Raw genomic sequence first — 23,143 nt, forward strand, 5'->3', positions numbered from 1 at the left:
ACATTCATCAGATACCTCAAATGATCATGAACAATCTACAGCAATGAAAATGTTGTGTCTGTATGCAATTTTAGTCATCTGTGCCACCATAAAGCACCTGGAGGGCAGGAAGAGTTTTCCACGAGAAAAAAATAATTTTAAAGAAATCCAAGAAATTTAGCTTAAAAAATCACAAATAGGACAATACAGGACTACAAATAGAACATTTATGTAAAATTGCCCTGTAAATGAGTTGTTGCAAGGGATTATCAAGAGTCACATTAAAAAGAAGGCAACGTTGTGAAGACAAGAGCAGACACTTTAAGGTTCCTGTGCTCCATCAGATGTATTACTTCACTTGCTATGAGAATGGATTACAGGTTCACTATAATTCATTATCTGAAGATAGGCCTGCTTTAACAACTGTTTCTCAGGAGCCAATTTGTAATTTATTTGCCCTTTAAGTCATCAAAGCCCTGTCAAAAATGCGAAAAATGTATAAGCTCTGAGTTTTTCGAGGACAATTTGCTCATTTACCTGTGCCGTTTGGAGGCTTAATAAGCTAGCAGCTGTGCTGGAAGAGGTTAGCGCTAGTAATTAGCCCCCATGCGGCCCAAACGTGTTCTCTGACACTAGTTCTAGATCGCCGCAATCCTGTTAATGTTGCACCAATTTGAACCTGCTGTCTCAATGCGGATTATTTTTGCAACCTTGCTGTAATACTAAAAGCCTTGTGTTTTGCTTCTCTACAGCCGCTGCTGTGATAAGAAGAGCTGCGGGAACAGGAATGAGACTCCTTCCGATCCAGTGATTATTGACAGGTTGGAACTGTTTTAAGTCTTCATTTATTTTATATTCTTGTTACAATGAAACACCATTTTCTGTGCAACTTCTGTACACATGAAAGCAGCAGGGGCGTTTTGGCACAATACACAGCATACATATCAGGAAAGAAAGTAATCAAGCATAGGGCACCTTCCCTGGCCTCTACCACAGCGCTCTCTTATAGTTTAATTGCTTCTCAAATTCTTTGAAGACTACCTATAGGGCACTTATATGATTAAAATGTGACTTGGAGGTTTCTATTATATCAGCAAGTAGACTTCAACAAATATATGTCCATAGTATGTTTATCTGATATCTAATACTGTCATAGCGTACTATGTTTGCTTAAAGGGATATGACCACTTTGCCAATGCATTCAAAACAGTGCCTCCTAATAGCCCAACCATTTCCCAGATAGATACAACCACCCATCTATGCCTCTGCTCCATTGGGTCCACCACTACATTGTTGTAAAACCCATGTAACAGTGCTGTGGCCAGTTGGTGATGGCCATTGATGTCATTTATTAAGGGAAACTTCAAAACCATCAAGCCAGTAATCTCACTTCTTACTAAGCTTACTTCCATGAAGCCATGATGGGTTGCCAAGTATATCTTTTTGAGAAATGAACTATCAGGAGGCACTGCCACCCTTCAAGACCCATCAACAATTTTATAATTTTGTTTTGCTGGAATACAGTCTAACTTTGTATCTACTGCAACACAATTTAAAAAAGACCATCTTATAGTTTATTGTATTGGATTAGATAAAATATGTCATTCTGCAACACAGAGACAGCTGAAAATTGAAATAATCAAGTGATGTCCCTTACAGTTCAGGAATATATATGTCCTCATCCTTATATGTATTAATGATAGATTTACTACAGTAAATTGTGCAAAAATTCCAGATATGCCACAGAATTGGAATATTTGGCCTAAATATCAGAAAATCAAACTCTTAATAATATATATGTTTGTTATACCACTGCTGCTTTCAATGTGTAAGTGAAGAGCACCTGTCACATTGCAGCAATGTAACAGGCAGCCATGCAGTTGTATGAATTAGTTTGTAGCACAATGTAGGTAACTTATATGGCACAAAAATGTAGTGATAAGAAATGAAAAGACATGCAAACAAAATGGCTTGCACTACATTGTGTGACAGTTGATTGTGAGAATTGTAATTATTAATTTTTTTGTGCACTAGCATTGCAATGGATCTCATAAAAGCAGCTTGATTGATAACTGTATATATGACAAATATGGTACAAAATGTAAATATTCCAACTAGTGTTTTATGTGTGGCATTTGGTCTTTTATTCATCTCTGTCTTCTTGATGTTTTTCATACTTCTAATCAATGGAAGTGCTCTTCAGAATCACTAATTATCAAAGTATTTTTTTTATATCTGATATATGCTCAAGTGCGGTCTCATATCACTGCAGCTGGAAAATAATATATAATATTTTCCTATGAAGGCTGAAATATAACATTTGTACTTATTGGTTTGGATTTGGACCCAGTACACAATTCCTAGCCAACTGTATATCAGATAAAATTTAAATTCCAAGTAATAGAGTCAGTGTTTTATGTCTGGCACCTACAGATCATAATGGTACCTTGTTGGAGTTTAAGCTGTGTTTGGATTAGTTTGAAGAGTCACATCTCAGTTTTTTGTATAGGAGATTCTTTGATAAAATATTTCACAGGTTTATGTAAGAAGCAAAATGTTAAGAGCCCCACCACAGGAACAAAGCAAAGTACACACCTACAAAGAAGAGAATACTTACCTCTACTTCTACCTGTACTGCTGAATTCTGATTGAATACTAAGAAAAATTATCCCACCCCTCCAAATCAATCGGAATACAGATATTCCCAAAAGTGTTGATCTCCTAGGTCCTCTGTAGGTCCCACTTACAGCTGACTTCCAAGTAACATCAGTAAAGACTTGGAGGCCATCAGGAGGAACCAATGAAACCTGTAGGGGACCCAGGAGATCAAAACTCTCAGAAATGTTGTTTTCCCAGCAAACCTATTTCTGAGCTTCAGATTTCAGTTCAGTGTTATGGGTGGCAAAAGAGTAACTATTGTATTTCTTTAGAAGTTATGTGGTAAAGTATTCCTTATGATAAGATATACTTTATCCTAAAATACCTCTAAAGACAAAACTTTGTATTTCTTGTAGTTTTGGATAAAGCACTAAAAGGTTAAAACCCTTACCGAGTTTTATTGCTGTTGGGGTTGCTGTTGTACTCTATTTGTCCTAGAGACCACTGTTATTAGAACTGAATGTGGGGGAAAATCCAAAATTTTGAGTATTCACCAGAACAGGAAAAGAGGTTTAGTAAGGACACTTGTTTAAGTGACAGTATTCTAAGAGGGAATTCCCCTGACTTTAGAGAGATTTCCTTCAATTTTTTGTTGTGTCTTCAAGGCAGAGTAAAAATATCCCCAATGGGATGCAGACAGTAACAAAAACTTAAACCAATCCTACCCTATCTGAAATAAAAAAAAGTTTTGGCTTTAAATATACTTTATTAAAAGTTGGGTTGAAAATATCAAATTAAACTGTTTAGTTTACATTCGCAATGGGATGATTTGGTAAATGTTATATTTTTATGCTTTTAAATAGTCTTTGTGTATATCTGTGATATGTTATCCTGTTGTAATGAGCATTATATGTTTTTCTGTCTTACACCTAAAACATGCTAAGATTTCATGATTCATTTTCCTGCAGCGGAGGCTACTTTTGTGTGACTACAAGAGCTGGTTATGCTACATTTTAAATATTAATCTCAAAGAAATCTTACAAAGGTATAAAAAGAGTAAAAATAGTCTCCTAAATCTATAATTTATCATCTGGCCCTATTTAAAGAAATAGTAAAGGCCAACTAAGACTGCTTCCTACATGGAGACTGAAGTGTGGGCTGGTATAAAAATTGCAGATCCTGACAATTAAATATTGTCTATGCACATGATCAGATCCACCTCCAACTTCTGAAGTCTATCATTGATCCTAGAAGATCATTGCTAAATTATCTGTGGTATTCACACTTATGTTGAGACCACTGGGTTTTTTTTCTATCATGAAAATGCTGAATTTTTTATTTTAAACTGGTTACTTCTTATTTTTCACATTGATATGTCACTACTTTTCTTGGTTGAATTAAGTTGTTATAATAATATTTTTCTAGACAACAGCTAGCTGATTATGTTATGTTCGCAGGAAGCAGGTAGCTACGCTTCAGTATTCCTGGTTATTAAAGAAAAAATGAGACAGCTTACAAGTGAATTTACATTTTTTTCGACTGGCCCCTTTGAATTAGATGTTGGCAATTAATTAGCAACCTATTGACACTGACAACTCTTTTCCTAAAAAATATATGTTGTAAATGAGCTTGTGGACCTCTAGCTAAGCGAGTATGTGCTCAGAATATATTAAAAGGTAAAAATGCAATGTGGACCTTTCCTTAGGTTTTTCTTTTTTTTTGTTCTTTTTCCAATGGCCTTGCTGGGTTATGGAATTTGTCTGTCAGCAAGTAGGAATGCCTTGTGTAAGGCTCTAATCTGTGAAAGAATCCCTGGAGGAAATGGTTTCAAATGGAAACAGAATTAGTTTACTTATGTTTAAAGAAATAACTTTATGGGCTTATTCCAAAGGGGGAGAAAAAAAAAAAGGAAAAGTTAAGTAAAAGTTGGACAAAATTAAATAAAACTTAGAGGTTGTGAGTATTTTGCTTAGGCCTAAAGCCCATAACGAGTTTCCCTTCAAATTATACCTGTCATGTTTCAATCCCCATGTAACAAGAAGTTTAATTAAAAAAAAAATAAATCAAGTCATTTTAGTTATTTTTACGACTTAAAGCTAAATTCCTGGTACAAAACTTTTACTCTTATGTATTCCACAATGGATCATAAGGATATAAATATACAAAATTCCTTCACAAATCCAGTTAGTGCCTTATAGAGTTAGTTGTGATACTATTCTATACATAGCCTGTGTGGAGGGACCAAACACCTACTACAGGCAGCCTACAGAAGGGGGCGGAGACAAGACCAGTCAGAAGGGAGCAGCAGCGACTGGTCTATATTACTGAAAGATCCCAAACAATAGCACAGTTTTAGATCTAAAAGAAATACCCAAACCAAACCAAGCAATCACATGCTTCTTGTATCTAGCTAAATTTTATTAAATTTGAAATGTTTAGCAGTTTCAGGCTTATTGAATAGAAAAAGGTGCAAGTGCAGTGACCTAGTAATCAGAATACCTGCAACTTTTATAGTAATCACTTTTAAGTGATTACTATAGGTTACTGAACTTGAATGTTGTCATTCCTTTGCCTACTACTGTAATTGGTTTGTAAAATCCATCAGCGAGAAAGTGAGGGAATTAATAACACAAAACTGTGCTGTCAATAGATAAACAGTGTCTACATTTATAAAAAATAAGATTTATATACTAATAGTGTTATTAAAGTAATTCTTCAAATCCTAAAACAATTACTTTCAAAACACTTAGAGGCATATTTATAAAGCAGTGAATCTGTCATACAATCGACATTTATTACAGGTGAATCTTCCAGGTGCCTGCATTTTAAATCACAGTCATTGCTAACACCTCCAGTGAATAATAAGTGAAAGTCATATGCCCCTTGACTTTATTGTAAGTCAGGTATAAGACCTCAATGACGTGTTTCCATGTCAGAGTATGAAGCAGTGTTAAAGTTTAATATCAAATATAGTTATTTTTTTATTGTTATGGACAGTACATTCTGTCTTACACATACATGCTAAGGTCACATGTATTAACGTGTATATACTGCTTTACATGCTGTGTAATTGTTATGTTCTTTTTCTGCAATAGTTGCAATAGGGAGCTAAATGTCAACTCAGCAGTGGTGTAATTAGTGCAGCTCGGTTTTTTCCCAAGGATTGTTTTACATGGTTTATATTACAGCCACCACAAATGTTGCTGTTTTGTTTCTTCCCCCCCCCCCCCAAGAACATAAAAATGGAAAGTTTGTGTGGAGATAAAAAAACAGTGAAACAACAAAAAATGTCTTGGTGAAATGGGCTAAAATGGATGGGTGGATAGACATTGGATGGAAGGATAGATAGCATTCTATATCTCTCCGTCTACCTTCTTTCTTTCTTTTGTTCTTTTTGTCTCTCTTTTATGTACTATATATATAAAAATTTTTTTTTCGACAGTTTTTAATGACTAACCAATCTGTCACCGATGGTTTTAGTTTTGCAGTCTATATTTTATTTTCTACATATTACTTCCATCCTGTGCTTGTTTATTATTTTTCCCTTTTCCAGCCTTCCTCCTATTCCTCTGGCCAGTTAATAGTTCCTGTATCAGGCTTTTCTTTGCCTTTTAGTTATGTTTTACGTAATTGGATATCTCGTCGTCTCACTGTCCTGTTCTCATTACTGAGCACTGTGAATTAACCCTCCTCGGAGTGTAGCAAGTGCACAGTGCATTAACGAGGACTGACAGTAAATAGGCATGGATCACTAGGGCGTGAAATTGTTACTTTTTAAGTTATGCCACTTTTTTATACCAGTAGCAAAGAGAATCAGCTTGTTAATTTTATAGCCTTTTATATTTCTGGTGTTTTTATCGTAATGATCTCATGACCATTAACACACTTTTTTTTCTGGACATGGGAAAGTCTGACGAGCAAATGAGCAATGGTGTCATACTTCACCCCTATGGTGCTGAATATCCCTTAATTGGTAGTAAATTTGTAAGAGTACTTATATGGTGATATACAGCAAAGATTTCATTCTGTCATACAATGTGTACAGATAAACCAATCATGCTTTATTACAGGTAATTGGCATTACATTTTCGGCTGCCTTATAGCTGAAATAAAATGTTCACAAATATTGGCTAGTTATCTTCCAAGGTCATTAAAAAAGACTGAAGAAACTCTATATTTAATAAATACATATTTCTGTTGCAGTTGGGCTAAACATCTTTAGTCAAAGCTATATTTCCACCACAAGACAGACAGATTATATATTATAGCTGAAAGAATATTAGTAATAATTGGAGACATTGAATATTAGAATATTAAGGGTAAAATCTGACTTCCCAGCAGTCATGTAAAGATTTTTTCTAAAATAAAATGTCTTTCTCTTTTAGGCAGCTATGTAGCTTGTAAATAGGTATTCAAAAAAGGGGCAATCCCATGTAATGGAAACAAGGTTTCCCATGATGTAAGAACAATTAAAACCCAGAAGAAGAGTAGGTGTCCTCATGTACTTAACACTCGGCTGCTTAACCTCCCCATGAACAAATTCATCTAAGCAAATTCTAGACTAGGAGTATGTATATGGGAACACTTGGTGTGTCACTGGTCACTACTCATGTTTTGTATATTATGACGTCTTTCAGCATGAGGATAAGTAAAATCAGCCATTAAATAGCTAGTACTATTCTGGGAATTTTTCAATTCTTATAACTAAAAAGTCTTTTGCACAAATCCTAGCTAGTGAGTGAGTAACTGGCCAGGAACAAGCACCCAACCAATATATTTAGGAAAGATTGAACTCCTATCCCACAAACTTGTTCATAATCCAAGCACTTTAACACAATCAGGGTTTTGTATGAATTTTTCTCTTTATCCATCATATCCAGATGGCTTTCACAAGACCTATAGCAGGAGTGCAGCCAAATCATTGCACACTATTCAACCTTTGTACTTGAGTACGACATCGGTCTGTGTATATGATTTCATATCTGCGGTGCTTGATGGATTGTCTTCAAATTCTTGGATGAATATTATTGTGTGAATTTTATTTGGCATGCAGCTTCATTTGATTTATTCATACGTTTTTCATAAAGTATCACATTAAGATGTGCATAATTATATTTATGAACACTGTACAATGTATTTTGCATTTTGGGAAATAGTAGAATGTATCAAACAACATGGTGATTACGGACTAAATCTTTTCACGGACTATGAGATATTTCTGATAAGTTAGACTATTGAGAAGATGAAAATGGTAAATCAATCAAAAAAAGATAACAGAAAATATCTTCCAGTTTTAGCCTATGTTAGCCTTGAGCAACCATCACCACCAACTTATCAGAACAGCGGTCTATTTATAAAGCAGTGAATCCAATATTCACTGAAACATTCCCTGGGGGAGAATCACTGACATTGAAACACGTGGCCCTGGAAGATTCTCTACCAGATAATGTTTCAGTGAATATCAGATTCACTGGTTTATTAATAAATTCTTCATAGTTTCAGCATACCCTACTGGGGTAAAGTGGAAGTTACCATCCCATTGATTCAACCAGACATGTATTAGGCTAAACAGGATGTTGTAATTAAACCTTTGCATGTACACATGAAACTGCTACTTCTATTGTGGTATAAAACAAGGAACAGATACTGTATAATAAGGTGAATAATCAGAGTAAAACACGAAAAGCCAGATGTAAACATGGACCATAGCCTCACTATTTATAGCTTTTTTTTAACTACTAGTAGAAGATTACCTTTAGCTTGTAGACCATTTGCTGTTTTAATCTTAATTCTTTAAGAATTTATATAAAGTATGTATATGTTGCTTTGTTACATTTGTAGATATTCATGTTTTTTTTCTTGGCAATATTCTTTAGTTTTCAGATTCACAATTGGCTATGGGGGAAATATTGGCAGCTTTATTCTTTTCAGATTCCTAATAAATTTGGCTGTAACTGGTAATTCATTGTATAAAAAGTGTAACTCCAGCCAAGATTCTTTTTTTGAGTTTTGGAGACAGTGAAAGAGGATAACAGTTTCTGGTCATTTTATAATGAAAAAAAATATAAATATAATATTTGCTGTCATCAATACCAAGTAAAAAACTTGTGAGCCACAGTGATTTTTTTATTTTCTCATCGCTGCCGCAATGAGTAGCCTTATTGGCTATAGTAGTTGTTTCCTTTAGTGATTTTTAGCATCACTGAAAATATTTAATTGCAAAAGAGTTATCCTGAATCAGCATGGTTTTGTACCAGGAATGCTTACATGCCACCCTAATCATTCCAATCATCAAATTAGGATGTTTGTGTCTAATACATGTGCCACAGTGACTATTTCTGTTCACCATGAATGTTTCCATCGATGACACCCTGGAAATGCCTTAAGTAGTTTTTGCAGCATGGTTCCAGGGTAATAGTACTTATGTGCCAGCTGGATTATTCCCATTGTCATCAAATTAAAGTTGCTTGTATGCCACATATTTACTTCAATCACTGCCACAGTGATAAGCCTCATGTAACTTTATGAATGATCATCTAATAATATAGCAGTTAGAAGGCACAGATGTCACAATGATTGTTCAAATTGATGCCACTGCATAAATTGGTAGATCAGGCTGCCACCATAGCCATGGTCTTTTGCTGCAGTAACAATGATTCCCTGATAATTCTCCTCGGTATCAAACTGGGGATGCCTTTAGGCTACTGATGTCATGATGCAGATTTCTAGGAACCTTTTTGTAATCTGTGCAACAGTATGGGATTATATAGGCGGAAGAATAGAGTCAGAAAGCCACGGCTTTAACACGTATTGAGATGATCCATCTCCAGTTCTTTGTTCTATATTGCCACTGTCCTCATACCCCCTCTGAGTGCAACAGGGGCTGTGAAATTTCCAAGTACCTAATAACACAATATGGTCATTCGCTGTCTCCGTAGAAAGGTAATTTTACAGACTTTGCTGTAAGCCCCGATGCCTTTTCTGTACGTGCAAAGAGTGTCATGAATATACCCAGAACCTTGCAGCCCTGATTTCTGAGAAAGGAAAATGCTGCCTAATGATCTCATGATATCATTTGAAAAGAGCTATTTCCGTGACACAAATTCACTACCCCCATTAAAAGCGAGAAGTTATTCCGAGCAGCAAATCATGGCTCCAAGAACGGGGGAGGAGAGTTTCTTCTTTTAAATTAAGTTCAGGATTGATTTAACATCCGAATTGTAACTCATATTTGAATTTAAAAGCGTTGCTATAAAATTCCTGTGCAGGAATGGAATAATTTGTGGTTTTATTACCACAATGGGTATCCCAATGTCCTAACCTTTTTCCTCACAGTTATTTTAGTTCAATAAATAAAACCTCATTAGTCTATCCCTATTTCAAAGAGTTTATTAAATTTTACAGGAGTAATTAGCATAAGCTGTGCTAATTTTTCTAGAAGACTAATGAGTGAGTTTGCTAATTAGGTTTGCAGCGTAACTATCAGAAAAAAAAGATGGCATTGCAGAAAGTAGATCAGTGCAAACCGTGTTTTCCATCATTTCCGCAGACACAAAAAAGCTGATTTTGCTGGACATTAACTTAGGTATAAGCTTTCAGCTGGTAAATAAATGATGAAATAAAGAGAGAGTCAAGCAAAATAAGAAAAGAATGCTTTCAAACAGTATCAAATCACATAAAAAGATACACAATATATCTGAAAGCTTACCAGTCATTAGATTATGCTTGATTTATTAAAGCTCTCCAAGTCTGGGGAGGATACACTTTCATTAGTGATGCTGGGTGATCCAGCAAACCTGGAATGGATTTCTTCATTTGCTATTTGCTAGCAAATGTTTCAATGCTTGACCAGATTAATTCTTGGTTTTCTGGATCACCCAGCTTCACTAATGAAAGTATATCCTCTCCAGCCTTGGAGAGCTTTAATAAATCAGGTCCATTACATCTACATTTCTTGTTTCAGGCTATTTTTGTGATGCTGCCAGTAACACACATCCTGTAACATCCTGCGCATGACAACACTCACTCAACTGTGTTTGTAGAAGCTGTGTTGTCACCCTAGGCTGCCCTTCTGATATACACTACATACACCTCCTCCTTTATTAATCTCTATTACATGTTTAATTAATCAGTGCATCGAAAGTCACGTTTCTGGGAAGATCAGTAGGTATCTTCTCTATTTGCTGAAAATGTTCTAAGCCTTGAAAAAGAAAAACAAATAGAGCCAACAACAGTTTCTAAGCTTATGGGTGTCTCTCCTATGTGTCATAACTTTTTCTCCCTACACAAACCTGGAGACTGTGAGTCTGAAGTATAAAAACTTTAGAAAGAAAATTGTAAAAGTTTCTTAGAAAAAACAGATAGTTTCTTTATTGTACTGCCAAGTTTATGATTAATAAAATGCTTTCAGTAATTTCACCCATTTATTTAGCAGTGACACTTTTGTCCTCACTAAATAGAGAGCATTGAGTTGTTCTCTACACACCAGGAGTAGGAAAGAATTTATAATAGACACCATTGGACCAATTAGGGGGAAGCAAATTACCCTATTACAAAATTTCGGGGAAGAGACTACAGAACTTAATACACATTCCATGCAGACTTCCATTCTATGTGTCTCTGGAGCCAAGACCTGCAATGCAAGACTGCTAACCACTTGGCCACTATGGTTCTTTAAGTGGAATTTCAGGCAAATACACAAGTAAAAAACAAGTAAAGGAATTGTTTCCCTAGCCAAAGAATTTGTTATTCTGTGATCTTGGCATCCCTGACGCAGCAATATCAAGGACCTCAGTTTTATTTGCCGGAGTTAAATGATGCAGACTGGTCAGGGATCCACCTCGCAACCCAATAATTGGACAATGAAGTTGCAGCAAATTGATCAGGTCATCATGTTGCTTTCCAATTACATAAACTACACAGTATTAGCCTGATAGCAGTATGCAAAGCCATAGCACCAATGCTGGTTGAGTGTTGACCCTTCTACTAGTGCTGCTGTTATGATGATGTCAGGAAATTATTATAAAAATCTGTTCAGGTTATGGAATAAAGTTACCTTTTTGCCATTTTCCTGCAGTTCTTTTTTTTATAATGTCACAGCTGGTTTTCTGGTTAAAGTATTAAAGTAACAGCTGACGTTCGTGTTTTATTTTATTGTTTTCCTGATTGGAACCAGACATTTTGTTTGACCATGTTGGCCATGCAATTGTAATTCCTGACTTAATTGAAATCATAACATCATCATTTCCCATGGACAAGCAAATATGGCTGCCAAATCTCAAACCAGTTATAGACAAAGACGTTTCAGCAGCAAAACATGACTACAATACAACGATAATACGGCACAGATGAACTTTTGATAGCTTAAAGGAAAACCACGCCATGTTTTTAATAAGTCTATATTTGGACTAGTTATGGTAACATGTCACTGAAAATATTGCAAGGTGATTATTTGTGCTGATCCATATTCTGATTATTGTATTACAAGTGGATTTGTATAATGGGCAGAGTATAAACAACCCTTCTTAATGTGTATGTAAACCTAGAACAATGATATTCTCTGATTTGCTCCCTTTTGGTCTGTTTAAATATACAACTGAAAAGGTATTTTTTGGTATATTGTTTCAAAAAATACCAGTTGATCCTGTTTTAAGACTAAAAGAGGGACAGTTGGAGAAAGGAAGGACTGTGGAGCGGAATATCTGACGGCCCTTCAAAAAAGAGTTATATTACTGCTACCCTTAAGGACAGCAGCCAATGGCTGAAGTTTTTGGAAAACTGAGCTGTCATTCACTGTTCTGCTTTAGGAAACCCCAGGCAGAGGGCTAATTGACAGCTCAGCTTCCTAAGCGGTTAGCGTATGAGCACAGGTTCCACCAGTCTGTCCTACAGGAAAGCAAGCTAATAGATTGCTGACTATATGTCCCCATATACCTTCTAAGGAGTGTACATCTTCTGTATATTCCTCCTGCTGCCAACCCCTGACTGTGCAAGTCACAAGCTTTTCATTGCCTACTGTAATTTACCAAAAAGAACAATTTACTCTCTGCCTTTCTTATTGGGAACTTTTTTGTATGTGTGTGTCACTGGTACCTATGAACTAAAGAATGTTTGGTTTAATAGCATTCTATGGAGGTAATGGTGCCAGGGCACACATCCCTAATAAGATATTGTCCAGGCTGTTGCCATATGCTTTGGAGGCTGCCTTGTCTCCCTTCTTCCTTTGATTCCCCTCAATAAGATTATTTCAAACACTCTAATCCTGAATCATTGACATGGATACAAAAGCCCAGTGACATCTAATAGATTCCTCTTAGCTTTGCTTTGCCTCTTGTTCCGTTCTTTTTCTTCTCCCTTTTTTTCCCTTGACAAAAAGCTGACAGACACTCGGGTCCCGTCCCTCAGCAGCAGCATGGGGGGCGATGCGTCGAGTATAAAAGAGGAAAAAGAAGCTGACATAGGGCTGATAAGCTACAGAGCCAAAAGCACCATAGATTAAAAGTAAACGCCAGTAAATCCTATCCACTCTCCTGCTCCCCTCCGGCTTCCATTGTTTTCTTTAACCGTTTTTGCGCCGAAGCCCAAATACAATGGTCCGCCACAGCGAGCAAGGTAAAAACCAGGTTTAAAGTTCCCTTTTCAAGGTGGGAGCTTAGTATCCAAGTATCCGGCAAACTTTTTTTTCTTAGATAGCTCCAACTTTAAAAAGGATTCTTTGACTAAACTTAGCAGAAGGTGGTCATTTTTCTGGGCTGAAACTGAAGAGGCAGCCTGTGAAATCACAAGGGGTTATTGACACTGCAGAAGAATGAGGTACTTATTAAAACCATTAGTATCAAATATGAAGCAATAAGTTGACATATTTACTTTGCTTTGTATTACTATTTTTACAGACAGTACGCCTCTGTTTATGCACATGGTATGGCAGGCTCAATATGTATCATCTGTACAAGGCAAGAGCCACTTAACCCTTTGCATATACTCATATAAACTGCAAGGATTCAAAGGGTAAGCATTCATAACTCTTCAGGTCCCGCTGTTTTCAAAATCATTCCCCTTTGATTCTAGTTGGACCAGAATATACTGTAAGGAGCTCATAAATGTAGACTGGAACATAAAAGTCAAGGAGGATGTTTCCATTAGCCTGATGAAGGCCTTTAGAAACTTGGACGGTAGGCTCATACAACAGCTTCTTGGGAATGTCAAGTGATCAAGGTAAAAGAATGGAATGAAAAGATTAAGAAGGATAGAGAATCCAACTGCAAAATCCATATATATATATTCAACTCCTGTGAATTCAATGGGTAGAATCTCTCCCAAGTTTCTAATTTCTCTTCCCACTGCTACAAATTAGAGATATAATCTGCAGCTTTATTTTCAGGCAAGAAACATCATCTTCCAAATAAATCACAAATAAAGAATCTGAGAAGGTGTAGACCAAAGGAGTGCACTCAATGTTAAGCAATTCATTTTTGGGTAGTTTACTGATAAAGTCATCATTTATCCAGGATCACTGCATTCAATGAAATGCAGAGAAGGCCAACTGGGTCAAACAACCCCTGAACTTTCATGAAATTAAAGTAAATGGCAAATTGCTGACCTGTGTTGAACATGTGTTTTAAACTACAAAACAGTGCCTTGTTGTCATGGGTCCTTAGATCTACTGACAACTGTGAAGTTCAAGAGCTTAACTGGTGGTATTCAATATGAATGACTCACATAGTTTTGGTAAATCTAAGTGAGAGAACAATCACATTAAAATGTGTATGACTAGCTTTAGGCTACCACCCTAAGAACTTCTATATATTAGGAGAAATGTATCTCCCTGACTTGTAAAGCAGAATTAAAGTTGTTGGTGGGTGGTGAGCTTTTTACAGTGCCCTTCAGCGATGACAAGTCCAGGACCCTTTCACCACTATATCCAATGAAACTGCTATCTTTGACGCCAACTCTTCTGGGTCCACTGTGATCCATCTCTGGCCACTGATGGTGTAACTCCTGGCATTTAAATCTATTTTCAAAGCTTCCAGAAGGGCAGGGCGCAAATGCCATGCAGTGTGAGCAAATCACAAAACCCATCTTAAGTGTCCATCTGACATAAAAGTGAACTATATATTTACATGAAGAACTATACCATACCTAATATCCCAAAGTATTAATGATTGAAAAATTCAGGAATAGTTCTTTAATCTTCAAACCAGAAAATGTAGCGCCATCCAAATTCCGCCCATCTTGCACCAAACAGAACCCAATGCAAACAGAACACCGGCGCACGGAAAGCTTTATAAGGATTATTTAGGTAAATCTGCTACAAAACAAAGTTTTGTGCATTAACAGAATTACCATTTTAAATTATCCTGCTAAGTGGGACCTTGAAAACAATTTGTTTGCCTGCAACTTCACAAGAGAGAATTGCTTGGAGATCCACATCCAGCGGAGCGATCTTCTTTTCTAAAGATGAAGAGGAAACAAAGATTGAGGACGCATTTGAAGTTTAAGCTCCTCTGATGCATTTTGTCCCTAATCCTTCCTCTGAACGCGCTGCTTATTGATCTTCAATCTTCATGACAAGGGCTCACTTGGGTTTTAAACTCGGTGCTCCAATTTTTTTTCTATAAGTGTGTATTGCTATAGATCGGAAGTATAGGTTTGATGTTTGTGGTTAATCTTTTTTTTTTTTTTGAGGCCTCATATGGCAGGTTTAAGCCCATGTATTTAGCTCATCATGTCATAGCTTTTTATGTTAAAACCAAACCTGAGCTTGATAGGAGGAGAGAGTGAAGAGATAGATGAGCACATACTGCTTTTCTTTTCACTATCCATGGTCAGTGGTTGGGGGAATGGGGAGGACCTGAAAGTGTTACTGCAAAAGAAAACAAAGGTGATCTGCCTCTCCATGCCCAGGTTTTGTAACTCTTAGAACTGTTTGGACAGGTAAAGCAACTCCGATATATATATTTCATCCCATTTATCAATCTTTTTTCCTGGAGTACAACTTTGCCTAATACTCACTTCCCCAAATTTTAACCTCACTTTCTTTATGAATTTTTAATAGTTACATATATTTTAGATCTACATTCTTTTATATAATGCTCCCACTTATGACAATAGCTGACTCTATTGTAACAGGTGCCTTTTAACTGACTGTGATAGTGATATTCACTTTCCAAGCTTCTTCCATCTGTTGCTAATTTCCCCCATTTGCTAAATCTGTCTCCTACCTACTTTCTCTCTTCTCTTATCACTTTTCATTATCTGTTCCTAGTTATCTCCTCTATAACTCCTCTTGTCTGGGCCTAGACACTATGTTCCTGCAAGTGATCTCCGTTTAAACATGTCACAGATGCATCCTGGGAATCTTCCAACTCAAACATATTTACAACTTTTTAACAGAGGACTCTTCTTGTTCAGTGCCCTCACATAACTCTGCAGATTTAAGTTATGCAGATGGCACTGTTGCTGTAACAGTACATACAAGCTGTAAGCAATCCGTCTCTGTTCTTTTCCCTTCTGACTTTATGTATTCCGGTAAATAAAAGCTCTCATCTTTGCCAGATGCATTCAGACAGCACAGGAGGGGAGCAAATAAGATCATTTGCTCACGTCTTAAGTGCTTCTTATTTACAGATTTGTTGCATTACACACACCCCGTCATTATAGCGGCAAAACATTCATGATCCACATTAGTGCGTAACTAAGGCAAAAAATATGCAGCGCATTAAGAGATGATTACACTAATTTTCACAATTCAACAACATTTCACTCTGAATTTAGCAAACTTTTAGCTGCTCTTGATATGTACTTGTAGATTTCTGTCAGTGTTGCAGATTACTTTTGTTCAAGTCTTTTTTTGTTTTTTAATGTTAGTTGCTTTGATTTTATTCATGCAAACTTTATTCAAATTTTTGAGACAGCAGTGTAAAAAGAAAATGTACTTTTTTAAAACCAAGACAGAAAAGATTGTCTAATCTTGCATGGGCATGGAAAATTGGTATTTGATTTTAATCATGTTCAGGCAGCTGTAGGTCACTTGGTATAAACATGTTGCTATGTAGTTGTGATTTGCTGTTGGAAGTTGATTTTTATCATGTGCTTTGATTTAAATAATTGCTATTATTTTTGTCATTAAAAAATAAATAGGGTGATTATAAATGTGGGAATAAGTAAGCAGACCTAATTACCTTTGGGTACTTTATCTGCTCCTCTTGCCACATGTTTAAAACCCACTTACCAATTCTCTCATCTATTGTTGAATGTGCATGGAAGGCCCCAAAAAACTTTACGCAGCCATTATGATTCAATAGGGAACCCATAATTTGCGCTACAGTAACTTTGATCTCCACTTCATTACATCATTGGCCTTAAGAAGAAGAATTCCTTCTTCATCTTCAGTGTGAGTAATTTCACACAGACATAATATGATTGTTACTTTCTAAAAGAACCTTTAATGAATTTAGTAAGATAAGGAAGTTGTTTTTTAAGGCCAAACCAATGCAAGTTTGCATATTGAATATTTCACTTTTGTACCATTACCATTAGCTAATTCCTTCATTTTTTAGACCAGTTACTATAAAATAGGGATTAGGACTGAATTCTTTATTGTAATTGAAGGTTACATCTATGTATTTTGTGACAAAATTTTCCTTTCATGTAAGCAAGGACCATTGTTTCCATATTTATTTACATATACATTCACAAAAATGTATGACTCCCATTTATCTATATATAATGCCCAATCAAAGCTGTGTAAGAAAAATGTCAGCATGCTTTATATCTGTTTATGTTGTTTTACAAAGCCTCATTAAAATCGAGAAAGTTCCCATCCTACAGTCGCTGTAGTTTCCTCTGATTATACAAGAGGGTAAACTTTTTTACAATGATTGTGCTGTTCGCACTTGACATGATTTATTACCAGTGCTGGAGGACTGCTTGGATAGTTTGCAGAGCTAAAGGGGAATTCCAACAAATGACAATTCAATCACTTTAAAAGTACCAAAGCAATAGCTTTGAAAATGTGTTGTTTAAATCAGAAAATACATTCCAGGTACACCAAAAAAGGTACTCATCGAGTGAATTAAATATGTCTCCTAAATGATGGTAACTGTGGCCACCAGTCTGGTCTATAACTCCCCAAGAAAGAATAAAGTTGATGACTGCTCTGCCAATTGTTCATCAAAAACACCTTAAGGTTTGCTGATTGTAGAACTAAATGCCTTAATTTTTTAGGTAATGTATAATATTTTAGATGTTTAATTTATATAAAATAAAATTCCTAAAGTGGAACTAAACCCAAAATAAAAAAACACACTTACCTTTAATCCCGTAGAGGTTTCTTTGTTTGGGTCTCGTGACATCCCGGTATCCGTCTTCACCAACATCTTCTTCTCTCTTCTTCTGGGTTCTTCTTCCTACGTCACTCAATCTCGCACTGCGTAGATGCGAAATCGGGTGATGTTGATGGGGGAAAAGTTTACCGATCCCACTGCACATGCATGAGATCGGCAATTTTTTTTCTTCCATTAAAAGAAGGGCTCCTTATGCGCAGGTTTGAAATCAGGGCATGCGCAGAAGGAGCAGCCAAGAGCCTGATGCATGACGTAGGTTTTTGATTGCAAAAGGGTGTTGCACTTTAAAAAAATACAATTTTTACTTCAAATAAAAGGGTTGTTTTAAGTACAAATTTGGAGTTTAGGTCCGCTTTAATGTAAAAAGCCAAATCAATATGTGCCAATGTTTTAAAATGTTTATTTATGACTAATAAATACAAATGTACATGGGGCAGCCATATTTGCTCAAAAAGTCTTGCTTTGTAGTGCTACACAGTGGGTGTGCTTTTCTATTTTTTCTTGAAAGTCTCAGAAGAGTCAGTAGTACATTGCAACGCATTATATGTGCTGCTTTTGCTATTAATACCACATCAATGTATATTCTTGTCTCCTATATCCTTTAAAGTCAATTCCCTAAGCAGTCAATGAATGTGTAATAATAATTATGCAGGTTGGTGACTCTGCTGCTCCGCATAGTCAGATGCACACCGTCAAATGCATATAAGTCTCCATTCTCATTGAGTAAGTGCAAGTGGCAGCGTGTCTGATTGTGAGTGTCAGGCCAAGACCTTCCTTGCTCCTTCTATCTCTACAAGGAAGGCCGTTTTGTCTTTCTTTCCTGATAAGCTGCCTCCCATAAGCACTAATCAGTTTAATGGAGAGGCCTCCCAAATAGCACTCAGCAGGCTGAGTCCTCCTTCCTGGCAGAGGCAGATAGCTCAAACAGAGAAATTACACACATTATTAACCCTTTGTCAAGGCGCTCTTGACAGAGACACGCCACAGATGAATGGAGCTGTTAATAAGAAGGAGATATCATTACAGCGGTTTAACACAGGGAGCGAATTCATAACATTGTGTCTTCGTGACTGCCTCATTGAGCCAAAAAAGGAGAGTGTCATTTATAAATAGCAAAGCCTATTGTAATAGAGACTTGTGCCTCTAATACGGTCACTAGGAGAACAAAGATTTAGAACCCTTTTACAAATGCCAATAATGTTCTCTTAAAGTGGACCTAAGCCTATAAAATAAATATTTGCTTTGCTATTGGAAACACCCAGAAATCCTAATTGATCCTAAACAGTGCTCTAAAAATGTAACTTTTGCTTGAAAACCTTCTTAAAAATTGCAGAGCACTTTTGTTCCTGGGCACTACTCTACCTTGAAAGATGTTCCCGTACCTTGAGCCATATAGTTGTATATAGGCTTTGTGGGGTAAACTAAATTATTGCTGCCTCTGGCTGCTAGTCTCCCCAGATTTTGATTCAGATTTGATAATGTCATACTTGCCGGAGTGGAAGCTGTATCCACATAGTTTTGCTTTATTTTGTGTATCTGTGTGTTTGCTAACTCTCCTGCTGCGTGATTATTCTTCCCTAAGCAAGGGCTTTCAGCTCTAATTCTAATTTTAACTTTACAATATCTAAAATTCAAATAATGTTAAAAATGGATAAGAGGGATTTACAAGGCTTCTAAAGGACATGTGCACATGGGTGCCTGGTGTTTTAGGCTGTGAGAGGCTCAACATAATGATGACATCATCACACTTTGCCAATGATATCATCTTGAATATGACCCCAGTGGACTTAGTGGTGATCTCCTGAGAACAGTAATGGTATATTGAGTGTGTATCTTTATGGGCAACCTAAGTGCACAATGAGTAATGGATCAATAGGGAGGATTTTTTTCCTGAAGTGGATTGTGCAACACAGAAAAGATAATCTGACTCTAGCTCTGTTCTCGGGCTCTGACAAATCACACTTTAATTTAAGGTGTATCCAGCATATCGGACTGTGCAGCCTCAAATCTTACTTATTCCTCCACTTTATTCACATTCATAAGCAACCTCCCAGATATTAGGGGGTTAATATATTATGCTGCTTTATCTAGGCTGTTTATGTTCTAGAAACCCGTCTGCAAGAAAGACACCTCACAATTTCCCTCCGATTCTCCCTCACTCCTATCCCGCTTGTTATTTGTTATTTAAGCCGTATCAACGGGGGGACATATTTATTTGTTTTCTGTTCTCTCTATGTAGCCCCAGAATATGTAGGAATGAATTCAATTATCTTCTCCATGCCACAAATCCCTGTGAAAAAGCATCTACTCTGGGAGAAGCTAGATTATTTTTTTTTGCACTTGAGGGTATGGAGAAAACGGTCATTTTTAAAATGAGAAGCAGCTGTCTCCTCAGAGCTGTCATATAACACAGGCCAAATTTTTACAATAAGATATGAGAAGCAGATCCCTGTATTCTGGGTCACACACCTCCACAGGAGAAGGCTTGGCCCTGCTGGCTAGAGGCCCTGTCAGACAATAAACTCATAGAGAAAAGGCCTTGGATAGCTCCTGCATTGAGCAAGCCTTGATGTTTTTCTCAGACGTGGAGCTATAACTAAAAGCCAAAGGGCCCCAATGCTTTTTGTAATCTCAGGGCCCCTTTGTAGTTCATAAAAAACTTCCATTGTGCAGTTCAGTTTTGGAGATGTTTGAGTAGATCTTCAAGTTTGCCAAATTACTGTGAATTCATGACCATCCACATTTTCAGTACTTTTTTCCTTATCCTAAGTTGTATTTCAGTGCTGCTGATTTTCTTAGCCTGTTTAATCTACTTTCAAGCTGAGAGACAATTCCTGTACAATTTTTGTCAACCCATCTGCTTGTGACAGGGTGACAATACAGGAACACAATTCAGAAACAGTAGTCACCTGAACAAGCATCTTCATGGCAGGGTCACCAGGTATTCTCTTAATGAAAACTGGAAATAACATCAGCATGTTAAAAGCTATATGAGATTTTATCACTGGTTTTAAATCAACTTTGACTTTATTAGAATATAGTAATATTTTACCTTTCTTCAATCTTTTTAAATGTATATGATTTCATGAGCCTTGTTACTTTCAGGAAGTTGACATAGTCTAAAATGATCAAGAAATGTTAATTCATGCTCTTGATACATTCTGGTAAACAAATAAACAAAAACTGGTCAATGGGTTCATTATTTGCAGAATGTTTAGTAAATATATGTGGAATTCCATTTTAATAGACCAAGAAATGGTCATGTTTCGGTCTAGTTCCACGTGGTTGATTTTTGCGGTATGCCCAAATTAGCAACTGGGGTGTAAAGTAGTCCTGCTGGGATAGGTTTATTTCTGCTGAGTTGTAAAAGAAGTAGCTGACAACAGGACTGTGTATGACCAATCTAGATCACTTGGGCTTCTCTTTCTCGATTTGCCTAGCTGGCACACCACAAACACCTTCATTAATGTCCTTTTCATAATGTGATTTATTTATGGAAGTGACAAAGCTTCACATTGCACCAAAATCCCTTGGCAATATGGTGTCTTGCGGTAGCCCTATCACACAGCCCCACACATAGCATGCATTGCCTTTCTAGCTGTACGTGATGTGCTGAAGTCTTTTTAAAATGAGTGGAGATACAATGTTTCTCTGTCAGATCTGCTTTCCTGTCTGTGTGTGGGCCAATGTTAGGACTTTTCACTGTCCTGATGCCTCTGCAGGAATGCAGCCTACCTTCAAATTGTAGGGAGCTTCATCTTATACAAAAGGGCTTTTGTTCTGCTCTGTGGGCTTTCAGCAATTTGTTGGTGGGCAACCCGATCTAATGATGGCAGGTAAAGAGAAGTATTTACAGCCTCTGCAACTTTCCTAACTGGGATCAGATGTTTCCAGACTCTTGGTTTTCCTAGATAGAGCTAATTGTATTCAGGTTACAATCACTAAAAAGCAAGCCCAGTGCAGTTCTGGTTGTACATGAAGAAATGTAAGAATTGCTAACCAATTATTGGACCATGGATTGGACCAATATGGATAAATGTGTATGTAACTCCAAGGGTGAGGATGCTCAAAGTTATTTTTTGTCTGTTGGATAGTCTGTTGGTCTGTAATAAAACTTTTATCTCTCAAACACCAAATAAACAAATTTTGAGTAGTCATTCTCAGAGAGTGATCCTTATAATGAAATAATGGTAGTTGTTCTTTAAATAGGTATTCAGTTACATATATCTGCAGTTTTTTTTCAAGCCGAGAGTATCAGGGTGCATCCAATTAAATCAATGAATTCAAATGACAAAATTTTTGTCTCTTTTAAGGTGACTTGATTTGGACTGGACACACATTGGCACTTTTTAATATTTATTTGCCCAATGTCTATAAACATTGTAACATAATGTCATAATCTAATCATGTTATTATTTAGTCTGCCCACACATATAGTACTTTAACATAGCCTTTGGTAGCAGATTCAGGTTTTCACAGTGGGAAATATTTTGTGCTGTATATTTGATATACGGATACTTTAAGTAACGCAAAACTCCAGGTAGAAAGCCAGATGCATAGTTAAAATATACACTGCCTGTCCAAAACAAAAAGCCCTCAAGCTTGTCTGGGCAGCGTCATGATCGAGGGTTGTTTCAGTTAATTCGATCAAGGTGCAGCAAAGTTATATGCCCCCCCAAAAAATGGGGACAGCTGACTACCTGAATTTATTGAATGACCAGGTTTTTTCATCACTGGATTTTTTTCTTCGCTGATAGCCCAGGCACATTCCAAGATGGCCAGGATTTAAAAATTTTAAAACAGTGGTTCAAAGAGACATAATTTTCACACATAAACTGGCCACCACGGGGTCCAAACCTTAAACCCATTGAGAATCCTTGTGATGTGCTGGTAAAGACTTTACACAGTGGTTAGGTATACTCTCCTATCATCAATACAAGATCCTGGTGAAAAATTAATGCAGCTGTGGATGGAAATAATAGTTGTGACATTGCATACCATGGCGAATGCAAGTCGTAATCAAAGCTAAAGATGATCAAACTTGATATTAGGCTGTGCATCTTCTATACTTTTCTGTTTTACCTGCTAAATTATTTGTCATTTTATATATCCAGCTTTGTATTCGTACACATTTTCTACATCAGACACATGTAGTTCCTGATCCAGCAATTAGCAATGTCACATTTTCTGCCATCATCTTGGACAGTTAAAAAGCATAAATA

The 23,143-nt window shown here is 36.6% G+C and overlaps 1 protein-coding gene across 2 annotated transcripts in view; it reads left to right on the forward strand.

Annotated features, from left to right (window-relative positions):
• EBF1 (EBF transcription factor 1) overlaps positions 1-23,143 on the forward strand; it is a 229,086-nt gene that overhangs the window by 26,647 nt on the left and 179,296 nt on the right. For both annotated transcript variants that reach the window (XM_072400433.1, XM_072400434.1), the window contains exon 6: positions 732-800. In XM_072400433.1, coding sequence (XP_072256534.1) covers positions 732-800 — 69 coding nt within the window. The remainder of the gene's footprint in view (positions 1-731; positions 801-23,143) is intronic.

This window comes from Pyxicephalus adspersus, chromosome 2 (genome assembly GCF_032062135.1).
Source record: "Pyxicephalus adspersus chromosome 2, UCB_Pads_2.0, whole genome shotgun sequence".
Classification (NCBI taxonomy): Eukaryota; Metazoa; Chordata; class Amphibia; order Anura; family Pyxicephalidae; genus Pyxicephalus; species Pyxicephalus adspersus.